The sequence below is a fragment of the Papio anubis genome, chromosome 4, assembly GCF_008728515.1.
Source record: "Papio anubis isolate 15944 chromosome 4, Panubis1.0, whole genome shotgun sequence".
NCBI classification, from domain to species: domain Eukaryota; kingdom Metazoa; phylum Chordata; class Mammalia; order Primates; family Cercopithecidae; genus Papio; species Papio anubis.
Genome location: NC_044979.1, coordinates 61,028,746 through 61,047,919, shown reverse-complemented (window position 1 = coordinate 61,047,919; position 19,174 = coordinate 61,028,746). Strand labels below are relative to the sequence as shown.

The 19,174-nt window shown below is 35.3% G+C and overlaps 1 protein-coding gene across 11 annotated transcripts in view; it reads left to right on the top strand.

Moving 5' to 3' along the window:
- Positions 1-19,174, top strand: part of CACNA2D1 (calcium voltage-gated channel auxiliary subunit alpha2delta 1) — a 506,034-nt gene that overhangs the window by 309,908 nt on the left and 176,952 nt on the right. For all 11 annotated transcript variants that reach the window (XM_021936120.2, XM_021936123.2, XM_021936118.2 and 8 more), the window contains one exon: positions 4,972-5,013. In XM_021936120.2, the coding sequence (XP_021791812.1) occupies positions 4,972-5,013 (42 nt within the window). The remainder of the gene's footprint in view (positions 1-4,971; positions 5,014-19,174) is intronic.

The window sequence follows — 19,174 nt, the reverse complement described above, 5'->3', positions numbered from 1 at the left end:
ACCAGTGGCCACCTTGGAGGCACAATGGTGCTGAGTAAAGAATGTATATCTTGTTGATTTGTGTGAGAGTTCTATAGATGTCTATTAGGGTCTGGCTTGCTGCAGAGATGAGTTCCACCCTGAATATCCTTGTTAACTTTCTGTCTTGCTGTTGATCTGTCTTAATATTGATAGTGGAGGCCAGTCTCCCATTACAGCCAGGGCTGGGAGCCTAAGTCTCTTTGTAAGTCTCTCTAAGGACTTGCTTTATGGAATCTAAGTTCCTGTATTGGGTGCATATATATATTTAGGATAGTTAGCCTTTCCTGTTGAATTGATCCCTTTGACTCATTATGTGTAATGGCCTTCTTTGTCTCTTTGATCTTTGATGGTTTAAAGTCTGTTTTATCAGAGACTAGGATTGCACTCTTTTTGTTCTCCATTTGCTTGTAACCTTTCCTCCATCCCTTTATTTTGAGCTCTATGTATGTCTCTCTGCGTGATGGGTCTCCTGAATACAGCAGACTGATGGGTCTTGACTTCTTTATCCAGCTCTTGCCAGTCTGTGTCTTTTCTACTGGAGCATTTTAGTCCATTTTACATTTTATACAGATTGTTGGTGTGTGAACTGATCCTGCTTGTTATGGATATTAACTGAAGCATTTTGCCTGCTAGTTGATGCAGCTCTCTTCCTAGCCTCGATGGTCTCTTTATTTTGGCATGTTTTGCAATGGCTGGTACTGGCTGTTCCTTTCCCATGTTGAGTGCTTCCTTCAGGGTCTCTGTGGGCAGGCCTAGTGGTGATAAATCTCAAGATTTGCTTATCTGTAAAGGATTTTATTTCTCCTTCACTTATGAAACTTTAGTTTGGCTGGATATGAAATTTGGTTTAAAATTCTTTTCTTTAAGAATGCTGGACCATTGGCCCCCACTCTTCTGGTTTGTAGAGTTTCTGCTGAGAGATCTGCTGTGAGTCTGATGGGCTTCCCCTTTGTGGGTAACCTGACCTTTCTCTGGCTGCCCTTTGGTGATTTTTCTCTTCTTCATTCTAACTTCTTTAAGGTGACCTGGTAATTATGTAAGGTCTTGAGTTAGTTCTTTTCCGGAGGAGTATCTTTGTATGCCTTCTGTATTTCCTCTGGATTTGAATGTTGGCTCTGTCCTACTTAGGGTTAAGTTCTCCTGGATGATATCCTGAAGAGTGTTTCTTCTAACTTGGTTCCATTTTCTCCTCTTTCACTTTCTTAGGCAATTTAATCAGATGTAGATTTGGTCTTTTTATATAATCCTATACTTCTTGTGGCTTTGTTCATTTCTTTTTCTTCTTTTTCTTTTGGTTTCTCTTCTCTTTCTATTTTATTCATTTGATCTCAATCGCTTTTGATGCATTTTTCTTCCAGTTGTCGAGGCCGGTTATTAGTTTGTATCGGTTCACGATTTCTGTGCTGCTTTTCATCTCTTTCATTCTGTTTAGGACCTTCTCTGCATTAATTACTCTAGCCGGCCAATTCTTCCACTCTTTTCAAGATTTTAGTTTCTTTTATGCTTGGGTAATGTGAATTCCTCCTTTAGCTCTTGAGAAATTTGATGGACTTCAGAAGCCTTCTTCTCATCTCAAGCACAAAGCCATTCTCTCGTCCAGGTTTGATCCATTGTTGGCGAAGGAGCTTTCGCATTCCTTTGGCTGAGATGTGCTCTTATTTTGAATTTCCAGCTTTTCTGCCTGCCTTTTTCCCATCTTGTGATCTGCCTCTTGGTCTTGATGATGGTGGATGTACTTGATGGGGTTTTAGTGGTAAGTGTCCCTTCCTGCCTTGGATAGCTCTCCTCTAACAGTCAGGACCCCAGCCGTAGGTCTGTTGGAGATTGGCTTCTGAGGTCCACCCAGACCCTGCTCTGTCTGGGTATCAGCAGCAGGCTGCAGAAGATAGAATATCGGAACAGCGAGTGTACCTGTCTCAGATTCTTGCTTTAAAAGCCCCTCTCAGGGGTGTGCACTCCCACCCTGTGAGGTGTGTGTGTCAGACTGCCCCAGTGGGGATGTCTCCAGTTAGGCTACCCAGGGGTCAGGGACCCACTCTGAGCAGGCAGTCTGTCCGTTCCTCAGATCTCAGCCTCCCGTGCTGGGGAGATCCACTGCCTCTTCAAAGCCGCCGTAGACAGAGTCACTGCTTCCAGGCCCGCAGAGGTTTCGCTTTGTTGCTGTTGTTGCTGTTGCTGTAGCTGTGCCCTGTCCCCAGAGGTGGAGACGCCCAAGCAGAGACAGGCAGTTTCTTTGAGCTGCTGTGAGCTCCACCTCCAGTTGGAGCTTCCCCAGCAGCTTTGTTTACCTACTTAAGCTCCCTCAGTACTTGGCGGGCTCTCCCTGTAGGCCTGGCTGCCGCCTTGCTGGTAGATCACAGACTGCCAGCTAGCAATGAGGGAGGCTCCGCGGGCGGGACCCTCCCGCCAGGTGTGGGATATGATCTCCTGGTGTGCCTGCTCTGTTTCTAAAAGGCAATATTGGGGTGGAGTTACCAGATTTTCCAGGTGCTGTGTGTCCCAGTCTCCTGGCTAGGAAAAGGGATTCCTCCCCTCATGCCTCCCAGGTGAGGCTGCATGCCTCACTTGCCTCCAGCCTCGCTGGTCGGCTGCAGCAGCTGACCAGCACAGATCAGTCCGCATCTCCCCAGTGAGATGAACTCCAGGCATCCCAGCTGAAAATGCAGAAATCACTCAGTTCTGTGTGTCGCTGGCGCTTGGAGCTGGAGACTGGAGCTGTCCTATTCGCCATCCTCTTGCTCACTTCCCAATATTCTTTTTTTTTTTTTAATTCTTAATTTTACTTAATTTTAGTTTCATGCATAGCTCTTTTTAACGGAACTGTACTACTTCTAGTTTATATCACACTTAGCTCTATATCACTGGCAATTCTAAAAAAATCATACTTGTAACCCTTCTGACACTAGGTGAAATACTCTTAATCTTAGCCTTAATCAATAATGATTATTTATATTTTATTACTAGGAAATACATTTACCAACCATTAATTCTGATACCATGGACCAAGTGTAATCCTACATACATAGGTTGTTTTATACAGCTGATCTGTATCCATTATTTTACCAAAAGAGTAGGAGTTGATAGGTTTGACTTATTTTTTGCCTTTCTTGGCACAACGGTGTGTGCATATAGATATTAGTGAGCATCTGTTGAAAATGACGATGTTGAGCTGCTTGAAATTCAATGCAGCCTCACCTTGTTTTCTGCATGTTCCCATTCCGTTAATATAAACAAGCAGATGGCAGAAAATAAAGTCTAAAATGAAGATGAACTTATTCAGTGCTTTAACTTTTCGTAGAATCCACATTTTAAATTGAAAATTGTCTCCTAAGTATAAACTGCAGAGGTACAAGCAGGATCAATAAACTAGTAATTAGGTTTGGGTCTCAGGTGGATTCAGAAGATTGTCTTGCTTTGTACATGTGATGAGCTCTGCTTTTTATTTTAACTGTTATGAAACTAATGCTATAAAAAATGTTTCAGGAATTAGAATTTTTATGCATGTTAAAAATTTTAGCTACTAAATAATTCTTTTGGAAATCAATTAAATAATGTAAAATAATGTAAAACTTTTAGTTATTCTAAATGAAATTCAAACTCATCGGTTTCAGTTTCTATTATGAATCATATGTTCTGATATTTATATCATTTTTGGTTTGTTTGGTCTTCATAGAGACCTCTATATTTTATAGAGTTTCAGTCTTGTGGTATGTTTCTCAAACAAGAAGAGGCAGATTTCTGTGATAAATACACTGAGAAAACACAATGTATTTTCCTTTTGGAGATGTATAATGTACAGTCATACATTGTCTCTGTGAAGTTCTGCCGGAAAGAGACAATTTTAACTTTATTATTTTCTAAAGTCATATGATCATGGAATGCTTTTGCCTGCATAACAACCATTAATATCTTGAAGAAGTAGTGATTTTTGCGGGGGAGGGGGAAAGGGACTACACTTTGAGAAGCACTAATTTAGTGAACTTTTCCCAAGTAATTTCTGTTTTAAAAATTGTGTATTATATGCTTTTAATAAAATTTTACAGCATCTATGTGTTTGGATGTTTAAGAGGCAGAGAAAAATATGTGTTCATATCGTAGTGAGTTTACTACTTGAAGACATGGAAGATGAACTATATCTTCAATCAGTTTGGAATAAGACAGAAATCAGTATAAGTGAATTATTTTTACACTGCATAGAACTAGCCTCAGAGACACACAGAATAGTAGTTTTAAATTCCTGACAGTCATTTTATTAATCCATTTCCATTTTTCCTTTGTAACATAGTTTATAGCCCTAATTTATATTTATTGTATTTAATAATCAGGAACACTGATGGCTAGCAGAGTCATCCATATATATTTACTCTTGCTAGAAAACCAATGCTAATTCACCACTTTGCTAGAATATGCGAGTGTTAGTGTGAGACGATGTGGTATTTTTTACTATCTGAATTCCCAGGTGCTCATCATTTCTTATCTGACTCTCATGAGTAAATTTCTGCCAATATTGTATAGATGCACATTTCCACAAGAATCATTGCAACACTCTATGTGTGTATATGTATATAAAAATCATGGCTTCAACAAAGTATTAAGACATGTATCTTACATGCTTCTTGAATTATCCTGTTCATTGTGTATTAATATATTGGTGTATATATGTGTTCATGTATAATTTATTTTACTTACGAATTTTTCACTTATTTTTTCTTGACAAATGGGTCTCAGACGTACACTGGAATCTTTTTCCCAATGCAAGATGTAACATCACTGATAAACTGTTTTAATATGTTCTTAGAAAAATAGTGGCTAATCTTTATGGATCATTGTGGAATATATCGTGAAAGAAAGGTTACAAGGAGTTTATTTTAAATATGCACAAAATGTATTCAATATTTGATACAGTATTGTTTTTATTAAAATCAATAAAGCATTCTCTTTTTTTTGTAGAGCAATGAAGTTGTCTACTACAATGCAAAGGATGATCTCGATGTAAGTATTAAATATTTTACATTAAATTCCAAGAAAATTAATTATAGTAAAATGATTGGTCTTATAGAATAAATTGAGGTAGCAGGTTTAGTTTTTAAGACAATGTTAGATTGCATGAGCAAAATACTGGTTAGATACAAGATAATGAAGAACTTTTGTGATTTTTAACAACTTATTCTTGACATCTTCCTAAGTAAAAATTCCATGTGTGTCTCTGGATCTGAACCCTCACTGCACTGTTTCCAGACCACAGTCCACTGTACCAACTGTGATACTCTGGACTCCATTAGCAATACTGAAAAGAGCTATCAAATCCCATCTATCTATGTGTCCTGGCTCCTGTCACCAGGGTTACCACGCCTATCTGCTTTGACTTGAACTTTGCACACCAGGGATAACCATTTACTTCAACTGCAATATGAATGACACCCCAGAAGCTGTGCAACAACCTGCCCTGCTTGTACAGTCTGAAACAAAGTAGTTGCTCTATATGACTTTTTAAATAAATGACTCTAATGTGCATATTTAAATAACTTGAAACATGGATTATTTTAGTGCTAATCAGTTACTTCTAATATTGCTACATTTGGACAGACATTGAGGACATGTTTTATTACTTAGTTATGGTGAAAACGTTTTCAAAGTTATCTAATAAAAGTTACACTTATTTTTTTTAAAATTCTTGTGTTTGACTCTTAAATCAAAAAATGCCTATGTATACTTATTTTTTAAGACAAAATATTTGTTAAGGTCATCCTATATTTTAGTTATTTTAAGAGCTTGGGGTATTTTAGTAAACATAGCAAACAAATATAATAAAAGTGTTGCATGTGTTTCACACATTTCTCATCCGAATCCAAATAATTGTATTTATATACTATTATATGGTATTTTCTTCCAGCTATTTAAAAGAAGAAAATGAAAAAATATATAAAACAAGTCTATCTGGTCTTCAAAAAATGAGAAAACATGTAATGGCTTGATAATGTCACAGTTTCCCAAATTATAACAAATTATACCACCACCATCTCAAACCATACTACTAACCACTTTATACAACATACTTTACTTAGTTCCTACAACAATACTGTGAATGAAGAAGGTTTTATTTTCTCCAATTTATAGTTGAAGAGCTAAGAGTGTTTTGAAAAGTATATTTTTTTCCTCTAGACATAGGTGGTATTCTAGTGACATCTTTCCTCTTATCATGATTGTATATATTATTTTAATGACGTAGGAGGCTTATAAAGTACAAACTGTCAACTAAAACAAAATGTTTTAATGGTTTATTGATATCAAAATAAATACCATTTTTGAAGAGATGTTTAGTTTCACCATTATAACTAGCACTTGATATTTTTAAACTTATTTAGAAATATACACAAAATCTTCGTCAACCTTCCTGGTACATAAATTGCAACATTTATTTAATATTTAATTTGTAAAGCAATGACAAAGACTTATAATAAAGTGAATGGCATTGACATGCAATCCTCCAATTAAGGATTGCATGAAGATACTGAAACCAATACTTCAAATACGTATTTTTTTTCTCTAAACTAATTAAGTTACATTTATATGTCAAACAGTTTTATTTAGGTTTGCTCATTATTTAGAAAATAATTTTTATTTTACATTGAAAGTGGTCATTTTCCTTTGTTCAAGATTTTAACAATTATATGTAAAATGTCAATATGACTTTGTAGTAACTATCACTCCAGTTTCAATCAATGCATCAAAGTTGCCCATTTAAGCATATATGTCCACTACAAGTGGAAAAGTGCACGTGTTACTATTTGTAATACTTGAGTTGTTCTAATATGGTTACATAGTTTGCCTTCACTGATGTTCATTGAAATATTAAAATCAAACTCTCTTGAGAGAGAAAAAAAATTTGTAAGTGAACTTATTAAACTTGCCCTGTTTTTTCCATTTGCTCATCTAAAAAAATAGTATCTAATACTACTGTGGGTTATATATTTATGCTTATGAAAAGGATTCTGTCTCTCTCTTCTGCCATGAGGTGAAATTTAGCAAATTAAATCAAAGCCGCATAAATAGTAAAATGTGCACATTTAAATTTAAAACTTAAAAAAGTGATGGTCAGCATTTGGAGAAAACTCAATTTCTTTATATACAAACAATAACATTATCAGAATAATTCGCAAACAGTGTTGTTTCGTGCAAAGTGAACTACAATAGGAATCAGAATAATTCATGCCCTAATCCAGCCCTAAAATTATAGTCACCCTAGGGCTATCAAAATTTGAACTGTTATTCTCTCATCTAAGACATGATACAGATGAATAGGTGATCCATAAAGTTCATTTCAGTTCTGGATATTCTTAGATTCTAATGAAAATATATACTTATATATAAAGAATATACTTAAATGGATAAAGAATATGATCACATTATAGAATGTAATAGTCAAAAGGAGGGAAGAAAATGACATTCATTACTCTTACCCTACTATAAGCATGTTGTTTTTTTGGTACATTTTTAAGATTTTCTCATGAACATATATGTTTTTTTATTTGCATGATTCTTTTTTTTGTTGTTGTTGTTTTGTTTTTTGTTTGTTTGTTTTTTGAGACAGAGTCTCACTGTGTCGCCCAGCCTGGAGTACAGTGGCGCGATCTCGGCTCACTGCAAGCTCCGCCTCCCAGGTTCACCCCATTGTCCTGCCTCAGTCTCCCAGGTGGCTGGGACTACAGGCGCCCGCCACCACACCCAGCTAATTTTTTGTATTTTTAGTAGAGACGGGGTTTCACTGTGTTAGCCAGGATGGTCTCGATCTCCTGACGTCGTGATCTGCCCGCCTCAACCTCCCAAAGTGCTGGGATTACAGGCATGAGCCACCGCAGCCAGCCCTGCATGATTCTTTAAGTACACAAGTTATTAAGTGGCATAATCATTTTTTATCTTGTGAAATAGTTGGATCATTCTTTTGAGTTGATATAACACGATTCAATTAACCCCACTTCTATCTTGGAGGTTAATTTTCCTTTGTGAGTATTCACATGAATATCAATACATCTTTACACATAAACATTTTTCTTCAACGTTTTAAACTTATTTTTAGGATAGATTCCCAAAAGTGGGAATTTTTGACATTTTAATGAATTTTGATACATAGTGTAATGTCACTTACAAAAAGGACCGGACCAAGTTCTACCACCATTAATGTACAGAGACATTATTTCCTCATAGGCTGCTCAGCATTATATTAAAAGATAATCTAACACATTGAAATAGTTTTTCACCGTTTTGATTACTTGTCTTCCAGTATTCAGATTTTGCCCCCAACATGGGAAGCCCACGTTTTTTCAGGCTCATTGACTTGTAAAAGTTTCTGAGCCAAAGTGAGGTTGTTTACATATCTGTGAAATCTGTACATTAATGTGCATTTCTTAATACTGGGTAAAATATTATTTTACACAAACAAATCTGAATATTGCTGATATATGTAAGCACTATGTAAATATTTATTGCATTTGGCCATATTTATGGCTGTCATTGCTCACGTAAAGCAAGAATATAATTTGTTAAGAGAAAGCATGGAAGGAATTACATGAGGAAATATAATTTTACTTGTAGAAGGCTTTATAAAATAAAAATACCAATAAATTATCATGTCAAATCAACCTGAATGTGAAATACAAAGTTAATCCTTGTGACATAATTCAGTTTTCTGTATCTGGAATATTTCATGTGAATTTTTCTCAGAATTTGTAAAGAACTATATGATAATTTATTGTATACTAAAAATTTTTCATTGGACAAGCTCAAAGTGCTTTAGAATGTATTGCTAATGCTCTTATAAGATCTTAAACATTGAATCAAAATGAATTATGTTGTATTTATTAGTATATCAGTTAGTCTGTTTGAGAGATGACTAAAGTAAAAATGGCCAAAATTAGACAGAAGTTGATTCCTCTCTAGGAACGTTCTGGATACATTGGCTAATATGGCAACTCCCTGTCTTTCCAGGCTTCCAGGTTCTTCTCCCCATTCTCTACTTTCCACATTGTAGCTGCTCCATGTTGTGCTCCAAGATCGATGTTCCAATATCCATGATTCTTTTGGTGTTCTAGATTAGAGGAGAGAGGCAAGTGACGATGGGAGCCACACCCTTTGCCTTTAGGGGCATGTCTTAGAGTTTGCATACATCACTTCTATCTGTGCCCATTGTCAACAACTTAGTGACCAGCCTCGAATGGTTGCAAGATGATATGGAGTACTTTTTTCCCCCAACCCTTGACCCATGTGTATATACCCAACTAACACGTAGAGTTATATTACTAAAGAGAGAAGGGAGAGGATAGTAGTTGAGAAGGTGGTCATTAATTAACAGTTTCTGCACATATCTTGAATTTGTTCTTCTTGACATGTTAAAGTTAGTGCAAACACTCCACTCATTCATCTGAGTGACTGTTATCTTTTAAATATAATCAAACCCTTTGTGGGAGATAATTCTTTTATAGTAAAATGAATATAAAATTAGGTTCTGTACTGAGATTTTTCTAATATCTTCTAATGTATTTTGATAACTAATGATCAAATTGTTTTCTGCAATAGAAATATTTACTATCTTACAGTGAAAGTTAAGAACTGTAAGTACATGTTGCACTTTGATATTCTAGTTAACGATTTTCAGTGTTTACATTTTTTTAAAAAGATTGTTACCTGTCTCATGAAGTTAAACTCCTACGGATGATGAAATTTACTCACCCTCACCAAAAGTTTTGCAATAGGGGGTAGATTTAATTGGATCTTTTATTTACAACTTTATATATGCATTGCTTGGTATTTTATATACTAGGTGTTCACAAATCATAATGTCATCACATTGTTTTTGTTTGAATTTGGCTACTATCACTGTTCTTGGCTCTCACTTTTCTACATACTAGTTTAGCTATGTATTTTTATTGTTCAAATTCTACAATGTCATATTCCTCATTAAAAATGTGTCATTTGAGAGTATAAAATGTACTTTTACAATCTCATATATCTACATCAACTATCTAATAAAACAATGCGGCTAATTGGCATACTAACTGCTGAGATAACATTATTAATAAATTTAATCCTCAGTATGTTTCAATGGGGATTAATATCTGAGGGCTGTTGAAATAAATTATGGAGAAATTAAATTTACCCAAGTTTATTTGTATAAAGAATGATTCGTGAATCAAGCAGTAATCAAAACTAGGAGAGAGCCCCACCCAGGCAGTATTTATAGACAGACAAAGGAAGTGATGTACAGAAACAGCTTGATTGGTTATAGCTGGACATTTACCTTACTTGGGCATGATGTAGCATATGCCCTCTGTGGATATAATCTGATCACTGGGCAGCCTGTGATTGGCTGAAACTCAGCTGCTATGATTAGCTGAAGCTCAGCTATTAGTTACAAGAATATACTTTAAAAGTAGGTTGCAGTTTGTTAACATACTAAGTTAGGTTGCAGTTCACTACATAGAAATTCAAAATATAAAATATATACATATACATATATATGTATACTTATATAAAAATATATATGTATAATATGCATAATGTATAAAAATATACATATATAATATGTATATAGAAATACAAAATACAAAATAACATTATAACCCTAGAACAAATTTAACTTAAAAGAGCTGGCCGGGCGCGGTGGCTCACATCTGTAATCCCAGCACTTTTGGGAGGCTGAGGTGGGCAGATCATGAGGTCAGGAGATTGAGACCATCCTGGCTAACACGGTGAAACCCTGTCTCTACTAAAAAAAAAATTAAAAAAAAAATTTTGGCTACTCGGGAGGCTGAGGCAGAACAGTGTGAACCCAGGAGGCGGAGCTTGCAGTCACGCCACTGCGCTCCAGCTTGGGTAACAGAACAAGACTCCCTCTCCCCCATACCCCCCCAAAAACAAAGTGCTAAATAAAGTTTCTATTTTAAATGTTATACCTCCTAGGTATAACTAAAAGATTATAAATGCTGAGGCTCTGGTTATTATTTTTAACTTTTTCACCAGTTCCGCTGGAGATGATTAGTTTTCCAACTCCTAAGACTAGTGGATTAGTGATCATTTCCAATATTTCCTAGTAGTCACATCAATCATTTCCTTTCACTGCTCTAATACGATCATCTAAGTTTAGACATTGGTCTCAAATATGTTCTTAAGAGCTATTGAAATTATCTCATTTTATGATTATAAATTTTAAATATACATTTAATTATGATACATTATTATATACATTTATAAACATTATATTCATATATCTTTTTCCATTGCCAAGATCTTTATCACTTATTACTGACTCTCTTTTTGGTTTTTAATACTCTGCAGAAACTTTACCAGAAACTTTCGTAAGTGGAACATACAATGTTTGGCAGTGAAATGAAAGTTTTTCCTTCTTGAAGGCACAGCCAATCTTTGTGAATTATTATCTTGAGGTCCCTCCTTAAGAGTGCAAGTTCCCAGAGTGCAGCTCTTACACACTTATAGCAGCTGACATGACTCTTACAATATCGCATACACATTGTAATCACTCAAACTTTCTTTCCCAATAAATCTAAGTTAATATTAAAGCTTCATTTCACACAACTGTAAAAGGAATGTTCTTAAGTATAGTTTAAGAACACGTCATAATATTCCAGACTTACTTCCCCATTTTTGTTCCCCATACTTTCTATTTTTTTTCATACTTTCATTTTTAGACGCTTTCCCTGCTACCCCTAACCTTAGCCCAGACCTGTGTAGGTCTATAATCTAGAGGATTGACAATGAAATTCATACCTTGAAGAAAATGCTTGCCCTACTGTTGACCAGTGACGGGACCACATGTTTTATATCATTGTCACTTCTGTAGTTACAAATATGACAGCACATACTTGGGGAAAAAAACATCTGTACCATCAGACTACTTCCCAGTCTTGAGACTATATAGGCCTTTCTTCATTTAAGACTAATAAAATAAATTCTAGTCAATGGAGAAATCCATGAGAGATTCAGGAACGGTAAAGTAAGTATTAAAGACACAGAGGAAAATTTTTCTCTAAGATAGTATTACTTCAGATGTGTCAGGCAGAAAGACAAACAACATTTAATATATGCTTACTGTCCCCAGAGAAAGGCCCAATCAATGATCTATAAAAAGTAGACTAAAACCATCAAAACGAAAACCACTGAAACAAAATTCTCATTGGAGAAATTAACAAATTTGACAATGTGAATTATTTATCAATAATCCTCAGAATAAGTTTGAGAAGTACTCTTTGAATGCCGGAAACGTAAAAAAAATGTGGGAACAAAGTTAATAAATATGAAGGTCAGAATTCATAGGTGTATTCATAAGTCCTGTCTTCCCAGAGATCAAGTCAAAGCACATGTATCAGATATAATCATCAAAGATTTAATGGAAGAAAACATTCAGGTCTGCCAAGAAATCTGTATATAATTGTAGGTCTGGAAGGCCTGCAGTGATTCAGACAAAGATTTTTAAAAGTCAAGAACATTTATACCAAAAACTTGCTCAAGGATATTCAAGAGGAGATTTCTAGTAGGCTGCTAAGTATTTAGTTTGGTTGCTTAGGAGAGTGGCCTAGAATAGAGTTTTATGTTTAGCTTATGAGGGGAATTTGAAAACAAGTGGCTGAAATTTCCTGAGCAAGTGTGAAGTTACATATATAGCAAGGCCAGATTCATCTACAGATAAATTTTGGCATGCTTATACAAAGTTAAAAACAAAATGAATTTGAATACCTTTGGATATAACATATTCTCCAGCCTGCTGTAATACCACTACTCGTTAGTGTCTTTCTTTCAGCCTGCTTCACACATCTACACAACATTAAAAAAAAATTACCTTAAGACAGTACAAGATAGACTCCTCAGAACACCAGCATTTAGGGGAATGTGGGGGCAGGGGAGGGGAGTATGGGATATGAGTAGTTAGAGATGAAGTAGTAGCAGCCTTCATAATAGAAGTAAATCATACAGAGAAGGTCATGAGATTAGTACCTGTTGGCATCAGGACGAAATTTGGAATTTCCTGATTTCTACTGTTCTTTTGTATTTATTAGGCTGGTGTAGCACCAAGTTCACGTTTATATAGAAAGAAGGATACATTCGAGTGTAATCTATTGATTTTGTTCATTATAATGATGATGCATGGCCTCAAAGGTAAAGCAAGTATTTAAAGTTTATCAATGCTTCCTTTAGAGTGAAAGCTTTCTATTAGCTGCATCTGAATTAGTCAGCTTGTGGGGAAGTTTAAGCTCTTCAAGGACTATGGTATAAGACAATTCCAGAAGGGCATTTTATAGTTATCTACATTCCTCTACTTAGATCAATGCTATTTATATTCACCTTGTGGCTATAAAATAAATACTGACAGCCAGATTTAGTTAAAGCAGTGGCTGAAATTAAGTATAGAATTAATGTCTCCTTACAATTGGATAATATAAAAATTATGGCTCTAAATAGATTTTCCTCTTGAAACTTAAAAACACAGGTAGAGGCCAGGTGTGGTGGTGCACACCTGTAATCCCAGCCCTTCAGGAGGCTGAGGCAGGCAGAACCCATGATCTCAGGAGTTTAAGACCAGCCTGGGCAATATGGCAAAAACCCCGTCTGTACAAAAAACTACTAAAATTAGCCAGACATGATGGGGTGCACCTGTAGTGCCAGCTACTTGGGAGACTGAGATGGGAGGATTGCTTGAGCTCGGGAGGTCGGGGCTGCAGTGAGCTGATATTGTGCCACTGCACTCCAGCCAGGGTGACAGTGGGACCCTGTCTCAAAAACAAACAAAAAACCTCAGAAAACAAACAAAAAATATGCAGGTATAACTGGGATAAATTATTGGATGAGCCATGATTCTCATGGAAGGATATAAGGCACATATGGCCTTATTCGATATTTAAGACAATCTTTCCTGTGTCCAGTTAACTTATGCCAGATAATGTTAACATGACTAATCATGTTAGTTGCCTGATCATGATACCATACAATTCTTCCAATCAAATGCTTTACTTAAAAACCCAATTTAAGTAATAACTCTCTCTTTAAGCCTTCCTTGTTTTTTTTTTTTTTGTTTGTTTGTTTTTTTTTTTCTCTAGTCAGCAAATGGTAGTCCTTCCTATGAGCATTCTAAGCAACTTGTAATGCATTTCTGGCTTTAATGGTACAATACCTTATACGATAGAATGTGTGTACAGGATCTGGTCTTCTCTACTAAATTTTTTAGCAATTTGAGGTGGAAATAATATTTAGTTTCTTTTGTAGTATACAGTAGTTGCTGAGATAATGCTTGTTAAATTTGTGTATCCATACTATTTTCATAGTGTTTATGAAGATGTGTTCACCTTTTAAAGAGGTGCTGTATTGTAAGCATGGTGGAAATGAAAATGTTAATTTTGCTTCAAGGTTACTGGAAGCAAAATTAAGATAGGAAATAGTAAAGCCAGCTTTTACTATGGATGATATTTCAATTAATGTGTAAGATAGACATTTGCTTCCTTAATTTCATCTAATGGGACTAGATGCAGATGAAAGTGGCAGTGGACACTGTTTCCTCATCTTCTCTCCTTTGTCCCTGGGGACAGCCATCAAGACTAAGAGGAGAGTTAAAACAGACAATGTAGTTTTTCCCATGTCCAAAATAAATTGAAGTTGGAGAATAAGTGGTGGAGTTAGAATATTTGTCTATAATTACAAGTGATGTAAGTGTCAAGATTTTTGGTTCCAAGTATGGACAGATATGATAAGCTAATTTAGCATGAATATTTGTGAAACATGAACTCTGGCTTATGTCCTGTTGCTTGATGCACAGAAAGCCAGTCACTGAGACAAAGAATATTGCCAGGGAAGAAAGCTTTATTTGGGTGTTGCAACTGAGGAGATGGGAGATACGTCTCAAATCTGTCTGCTCAACTGACTAAAATTGGCAGTTTATATAGCGTGAGAGAAATGTAGCTATATGCAGGAAAAACAGGAATTAGGAGGGGGTCTGGTGTCTCATTGTCTGGATGTGGTGATTTGGTGAGTTTCAGTTCCTTGGGAGTCCTGATGGTTGGTTTCCTGAGAAAGGAATTCAGAGAAGATAAACACAAGTTTCAAGCTTTAAGACCAGCTGGGTCAATTTATGTGTTTATTCAAAAACAGTGCAGACATTAGTTCTTTGAGGAAATTTGACAGATTTCACTTTCTTATTCTACATATAATATTAATAAAAAAGTTGAGTTCTATTTCCAAAGAGCCTACATCATTCAAATGATCATAATGTTTAAATGTAAGATTATTAGGAAAAAGATTTTAAATATATAGAAGAAGGAAATAGTATAATGAATCATGTCATCTATGACTTGCTTAAGTCTTTTAAGATAGAGACATTTTATTTCTAAATACTTCTACATGAAACTCTATTTTTGTTTCTTCTAAATAACAAGACATACATGTACAATTGCTGTATACCTTGTTATACAGTAGAGACAATAGAGTGTGATAGTTGAGATTATATACTGGAGCGCTAGCTACATTCAAATCTTAGCTCTGCCATTTCCTATCTGGGTGATATTGGCAAGATCACATAATCTCTCTGCTTTTTGCTTATTTGGTCCCTATAAATGGAGGTGATAGTAATACCAACCTCAGAGTTATTATAAAGATGAAATTAACACATATAAAACATACAGACCATCTCCTGGATCATAGAGAGCAGTCTAGAAATGTTAATGTATTTCTGAAAAACATTAATTATTAATATCATTACTATTTAAGATTAAGTGGAAGTGATCTTAGCATCAAATGGAGCATGTTTGTGTATCTGAATGTGTTAATAATGAAAGGGCATTATATTGAGATATTTTTCATTTTATTGTCATGAATTTAATCTTTGCATTTGTATGAAAACCTTAATATAATGCACACACAAAATACAAATCAAAGTTGAATGCTCAAAGCACATATTAAAAATGCAAACACACATGGGGAAGACTGTTTTGATATCATTGTAGGTTTTATATATTCAATTTTATTTTTTAATTTTAGAGACAGGGTCTCACTATGTTGTTCAGACTGGCCTCAAACTCCTGCCTCAAGGTATCCTCCCAACTCGGCCTTCTGAGTAGCTGGCACTATGGGCACTTGCCATCATTTCTGGCTCTGTTTATTCAGATTTTAAAGAAAAATTAGATTTTAAAATAAACTGAGAAAAAAAAAAAGCTAGCAATGTAACAATTATCTATGAAAATCCAAATTCAAGTTCTCATTAGTTTTGAAATTTATTTGGATTCCTAGTCTAGGTTTCAAAAGACATCTGACCCAATAAGTCATTAAATTCCCTGAAGATTAGTGAAGCAAATTCCTCAGAAGACTTGAGTTGTGCCCGCAAACTGTGCTATTTTCTTAATTCCCAGAGTAAGCAAAAAAGAAAGGAGATCATTACAAAGCCTTATTAACCTAATTCGAAGATCTGTCTGACTAAAATTCAAATGAAGTTCCACCTAGAATTCCCATGTCATTAAATTGAGTTGATTTATTTGCTACATTTTGTTTTATTGATCATGTTCAAAATTTGTCCTGTCTGGGACATTTGGCTAGTCTGCTGAATTCCCTTGCATATTTATGTTGCTATTTATTTTCCTCTTAGCAGAGTCTTGTCTACATTAACATTAATTCCAACATAATCTGCTATCTAAATGTCTTTTTCAATGCCCAGTCTTTAATGATTATATTTTACTTTATACCCATAAATAAACCTGGTTCTAGAATAAGCTAGTAGGGATATGCATCAAACAGCAATGAAATCTAATTATTAAAAAAAAAGGAAAAATCCGAGTTTCTTTTCTAGCATTTTAAAAAGCTGTCTTATAGTATGTACCCTTTGTTTTACACTCTTAGGTACCAGACAGTGATGAAATCTAATTATTGAAGAAAGAATCAGAGTCTAGGTGTTACCAGTGGAGGGTGTCCAGGTCCTTGGAGTTTTGAACAAAGAACTGGATAAAATGCAGAAAGCAATGAAAGAAAAACATAGATTTATTGAAACAGAAGTATACTCCACAGAGTAGGAGCAGGCTTGAGCAAGTGGGTCAAGAGCTCCAGTTATAGAATTTTCTGGAGTTTAAATACCCTCTAGAGGTTTCTGTTGCTTACTTGGTTTACTTTCTGTGTAAATGAAGTAGTGGCCTGCAACCATTCTGATTGGTAGCAGAAAGTGACTAATCAGACGCTGAAGTGAAGTTACACAAGAAGATTTGTCCTGCAATCAGCCTGATTGGCTGCTGGAGGGCACCAGTTAGATACTGACGTGAAATTACAAAGTTACACCCCTATGCAAATAAAGACTGTGACCAGTCTGATTGGTTGTGGGAGGGGACCAATCAGAGGTACTTTGCATTTTTCCTCTGCCATGCAGTGGGAAGGGGGTTGAGGGTTTTGCAAAGGAAGTAGTCTCTGATCCTTTTGTTACTTGGGCATGGAAAGTTGGATTTACCTTTTGATTTAGTTCTAGAAAGTCAGCATGAATTGGCCTTAGGTTCCCTGCCTCTAGACCCTATTCTTCTGCCTCATAGGTTTCTTTTCTAACATTAAAAAAATTATCTTATAGTTTGCAATCTTTATTTCCATTTTTGATGTTGGCCAATATTGAATCCTTGAATAGGATGGCATAAAGGTAGAATATTAATTACTTTGTATCCATAATTGCTTTGGTTCTTTTTGCTTCTAAAATAAATGGTTTAAATATTTTTGATGTGATACGTTTGGATTGGGTAATAATAGCTAGCAGATATTATATATACTTTTATATATACTGATTGTATGATATATACTTATATACATATGCTTATTCTATACTGAGTGGTAGCATTTAAAGCATACTACCTAGTATAGAATAAGTATATATAATATATACTAGCCATTACTATAACTTCATGTATCATTTACAATTCATGAGAACCCTTTGTGGTACATATATTATTTTATTTTTCAGGTAAAACAAGTAAAATTTAATGAGCGTAAGCTACTTGTCCAGTGCCACACATTTTGTATTTGTCAGAGTAGGGAAGTGAATGCAGTGCAGTCTGTATGATCCAGAGCTGGAACACTGTGTCGCTGTGCTGTGCTGTCTGGGCAGTGGGTACCTGTGAGGAAGAAGAGGGACTCTGAAGGAGCTGTTGTAAATTGAGACTTAGGGGTAAAATTTTGGAGACAGTTTTGATTGAAAATTTGAATTTATTACATCTATCCATTATTTTGTCCATATTTAATTTTGATGAATTTGGCTTATATTTCATACAACTAATTTTATCATTGACAGTTGTGAGGTTACGGTGTTCCTGCTGTAGGCAAAATATAATGTGTGTGATGTATAATCTTGTTAAACTTTGAGTCCTAAGTTTCTGCTGTTCTTATCCACTATTCCGAGTTATGTTTACCATGAATATCTTAAAATTAATGTGTGCATCTCTATATGGAATGTAGCCATCTCAGGAATCACTGGGGGAAGAAACTATAAAACCGGTAAAAAGGTAGAGTAGACTCAGTGTCTTCTAAGAATTTTGCCTTATGCTTTTGGGGCTGCTTTCCAAAATTTTTCAAGCCTGTCCTGATATATTTTTAATGCTTTACCCACTTGAGCACATGCTCCTTTTGCAAAGATGGTTTAAACATGAGTTCCTAGTCGTCCTGGATTAGTGGCATTTATGGTGGGATCCTGGAGTCCTACCGTCTGATCTCTTAAATTAGATCTTGGTTGTATGACTTTAGCCAGTCTTTGCCTCAGATATCAAGAGAATATCATTGATCTTCGTACTTTTCAAGATGGTGGTGATGGTTTTAAACCTCATTTGCCCTGGCAATATTTTGAAAAGTGTATTTGTGTATCATAATATAAAAAGATTCTTTTAATTTTTTAGAATTAGAATGGCTCATTTAAAACATTTCCTTTTATAATATAATGCATGGTACTACATGATTTCCATGGGGAGTGCTATGTTGAACTTTCAGAATCTGTAAAAATCGCATAGTGCCTTTTACAATCCTTGAGCAGAAGATAAATATCACTCTCTTCCCAAAATATACATGACATATTTAGACATAATGTATACATATGGGTATACTTTTGTAGCACTGTATTACATCCCTTTCTGATGCTGGATATTTG